Source organism: Engraulis encrasicolus, chromosome 2 (assembly GCF_034702125.1).
Source record: "Engraulis encrasicolus isolate BLACKSEA-1 chromosome 2, IST_EnEncr_1.0, whole genome shotgun sequence".
Lineage (NCBI taxonomy): Eukaryota > Metazoa > Chordata > Actinopteri > Clupeiformes > Engraulidae > Engraulis > Engraulis encrasicolus.
This window is the reverse complement of record NC_085858.1, coordinates 59,183,873-59,186,372: the sequence shown is the minus strand read 5'-3', so window position 1 is coordinate 59,186,372 and position 2,500 is coordinate 59,183,873. Positions and strand designations below refer to the sequence as shown.

General features: G+C 51.1%; 1 protein-coding gene across 1 annotated transcript in view; it reads left to right on the top strand.

The window, feature by feature from the left end:
* frmpd2 (FERM and PDZ domain containing 2) overlaps positions 1-2,500 on the top strand; it is a 108,025-nt gene that overhangs the window by 104,089 nt on the left and 1,436 nt on the right. Inside the window, exons 29-31 of the mRNA XM_063219037.1 lie at positions 799-884; positions 1,217-1,361; positions 2,258-2,469. Coding sequence (XP_063075107.1) covers positions 799-884; positions 1,217-1,361; positions 2,258-2,469 — 443 coding nt within the window. The remainder of the gene's footprint in view (positions 1-798; positions 885-1,216; positions 1,362-2,257; positions 2,470-2,500) is intronic.

Sequence of the window (2,500 nt, the reverse complement as noted above, 5' to 3'; positions counted from 1 at the left end):
ACGATGAGCTCGCACCAGTTTGATCTACTAACACACCACGTGTGAGGAGTGGGGGGACAGGCAGTGAGGAGGAGCTGAAGTGGATAGCAGTGCAAACTTGTGTGGAGGAGTGAGACAAGACTCATATACACACGTGAGTGAGTTGTTGGGGATATTTGGTTTTTGGTTTGGTTTATTTATGGATATAGGAAGACAAAAGGTATCCAAGGGATTACATGTAAAAGCGTAAGCACTTATTTCCAACATGGTCCCTGATGGAAGAGGACAAGACATAACAAAAACATGTAACAGATATCACATACACATATGCCATCACATTGTTGAGTATGCACCATTACAATATGGGATCCCAAGTACTTAGGGGCTATCCCATTGATAATGTTAAACATATGATTCAGCAACTGCACGACTTGCAACTACACAGGATTATCAACTGCACGGCTTGCAAGGTCCGACTGCAGTCGCATTCATCCCACGATAATTTGGCACCATGTGACATGACTGAAATGTATTAAGTTTGACAGGAAATCTAACCATCATGCAACATTTTTAAGCCAGAATGCTTTGCTGTCTAAATGCGCATGTAGCCGTTACGGTATCTGGATCGTACCTACTTTCACTTAATTATGCCTTGTTACGATGTGTGTGTGTGTGTGTGTGTGTGTGTGTGTGTGTGGGCGTTATCTGTGTGTGTGTGTGTGTGTGTGTGTGTGTGTGTGTGTGTGTGTGTGTGTGTGTGTGTGTGTGTGTGTGTGTGTGTGTGTGTGTGTGTGTGCGTGTGTGCGTGTGTGTGTGTAGGTGATAAGCTGTTGGAGGTTGATGGTGTTCGTCTAGATGGATTCTCTAATCAGCAGGCAGCGGAACAGCTGTCCAAGACAGCAGAGGTAAACACACACACACACACACACACACACGCACACACACACACACACACACGCACGCACACACATACAGCCACACGCACGCACACACACACAGACACACACACACACACACACACACAGCAGGCAGCAGAACAGCTGTCCAAGACGGCAGAGGTACACACACACACACATACACATGCACGCACGCACGCACGCACGCACACACACACATACACACACACACACACTTGAGAGGGACCCTCTCTTGTTGCCTCGTCAGTGTGTGATTAATTGTGTGTGTGTGTGTGTGTGTGTGTGTGTGTGTGTGTGTGTGTGTGTGTGTGTGTGTGTAGGTGGTGACTCTGCTGCTTGAGCGTGACTCCCTCCTTTTGCCGGACCACAGCTCCTCCACCACGCTCAGCAACCACAGCTTCCCCTCCATCACCATGACAACGCCCTGCTCTGCACGCCCCAAAGACTACAGCTTCGTCTCCGACGGTGAGAACACACACACACACACAGACGCACGCACGCTCACACACAGACGCACGCACGCACGCACACACAGATGCACGCACGCACACACACACAGATGCACGGACACACACGCTCACACACAGACGCACGCACGCACACACGCACACACACACACACACACACACACACACAGACGCACGCACGCACGCACACATGCACGCACACGCACGCACGCACACACACACACACACAGACGCACGCACGCACACACACACACACACACACACAGACGCACGGACACACACACACACACGGACACGCGCACACACGCACGCACACACGCGCGGACGCACGCAGGCACGCACGCACGCACACACACAAACATGCACACGTCTCTTTGCTGTTCAAGGATGTGTACAGTATGTAGGAGATGAGTGAGTCATCAAAACACACAGAAAGCAAACAAAGGAACATGGATGCTACAGAACAAAAGCACAAGGGCAGGGAAAAACAAGGGGTGGCACAGAAACTTCACAAAGGCATAGAACATGAGGCAAACACAAGAGACCGTAGACTAGACACTGAAACACATGCAACATGGCTGAAACGGTAAAACACAAAGTCCAAAACCCTAACACCCTTTCTCTCCCTCCCTTTCTCTCCCTCTCCCTCTCTCCCTATCTCTCTCTCTCTTCCTTTCTCTCCCTCTCCCTCTCTCCCTATCTCTCTCTCTCTATCCTTCTCTAGATAACATTAAGGAGGTGACCCTTCGTAAGCGTCTGAATGGCCTGGGTTTCGGCTTCCTGGTTGCTACTCTAACCATCTCCCTTTCTCTCCCTCTCCCTCTCTCCCTCTCCCTCTCTCCCTATCTCTCTCTCTCTTCCTCTCTCTCTCCCTCCCTCTCTCTCCTTCTCTAGACAACATCATGGAGGTGACCCTCCGTAAGCGTCTGAATGGCCTGGGTTTCAGCTTCCTGGTAGCTGAGCTCGACACCTCATTGGACAGTGGCACGGTGGTGTTGGTCAAGCGGCTGTTTCCCGGGCAACCGGCCGAGGAGAGCGGACTGATGCGCGAAGGAGACGTGATACTGGCGGTCAACGGGGAACCGCTCAAGGGACTAACCTACCAGGTCACTAGTACACACACGTTATACACACACA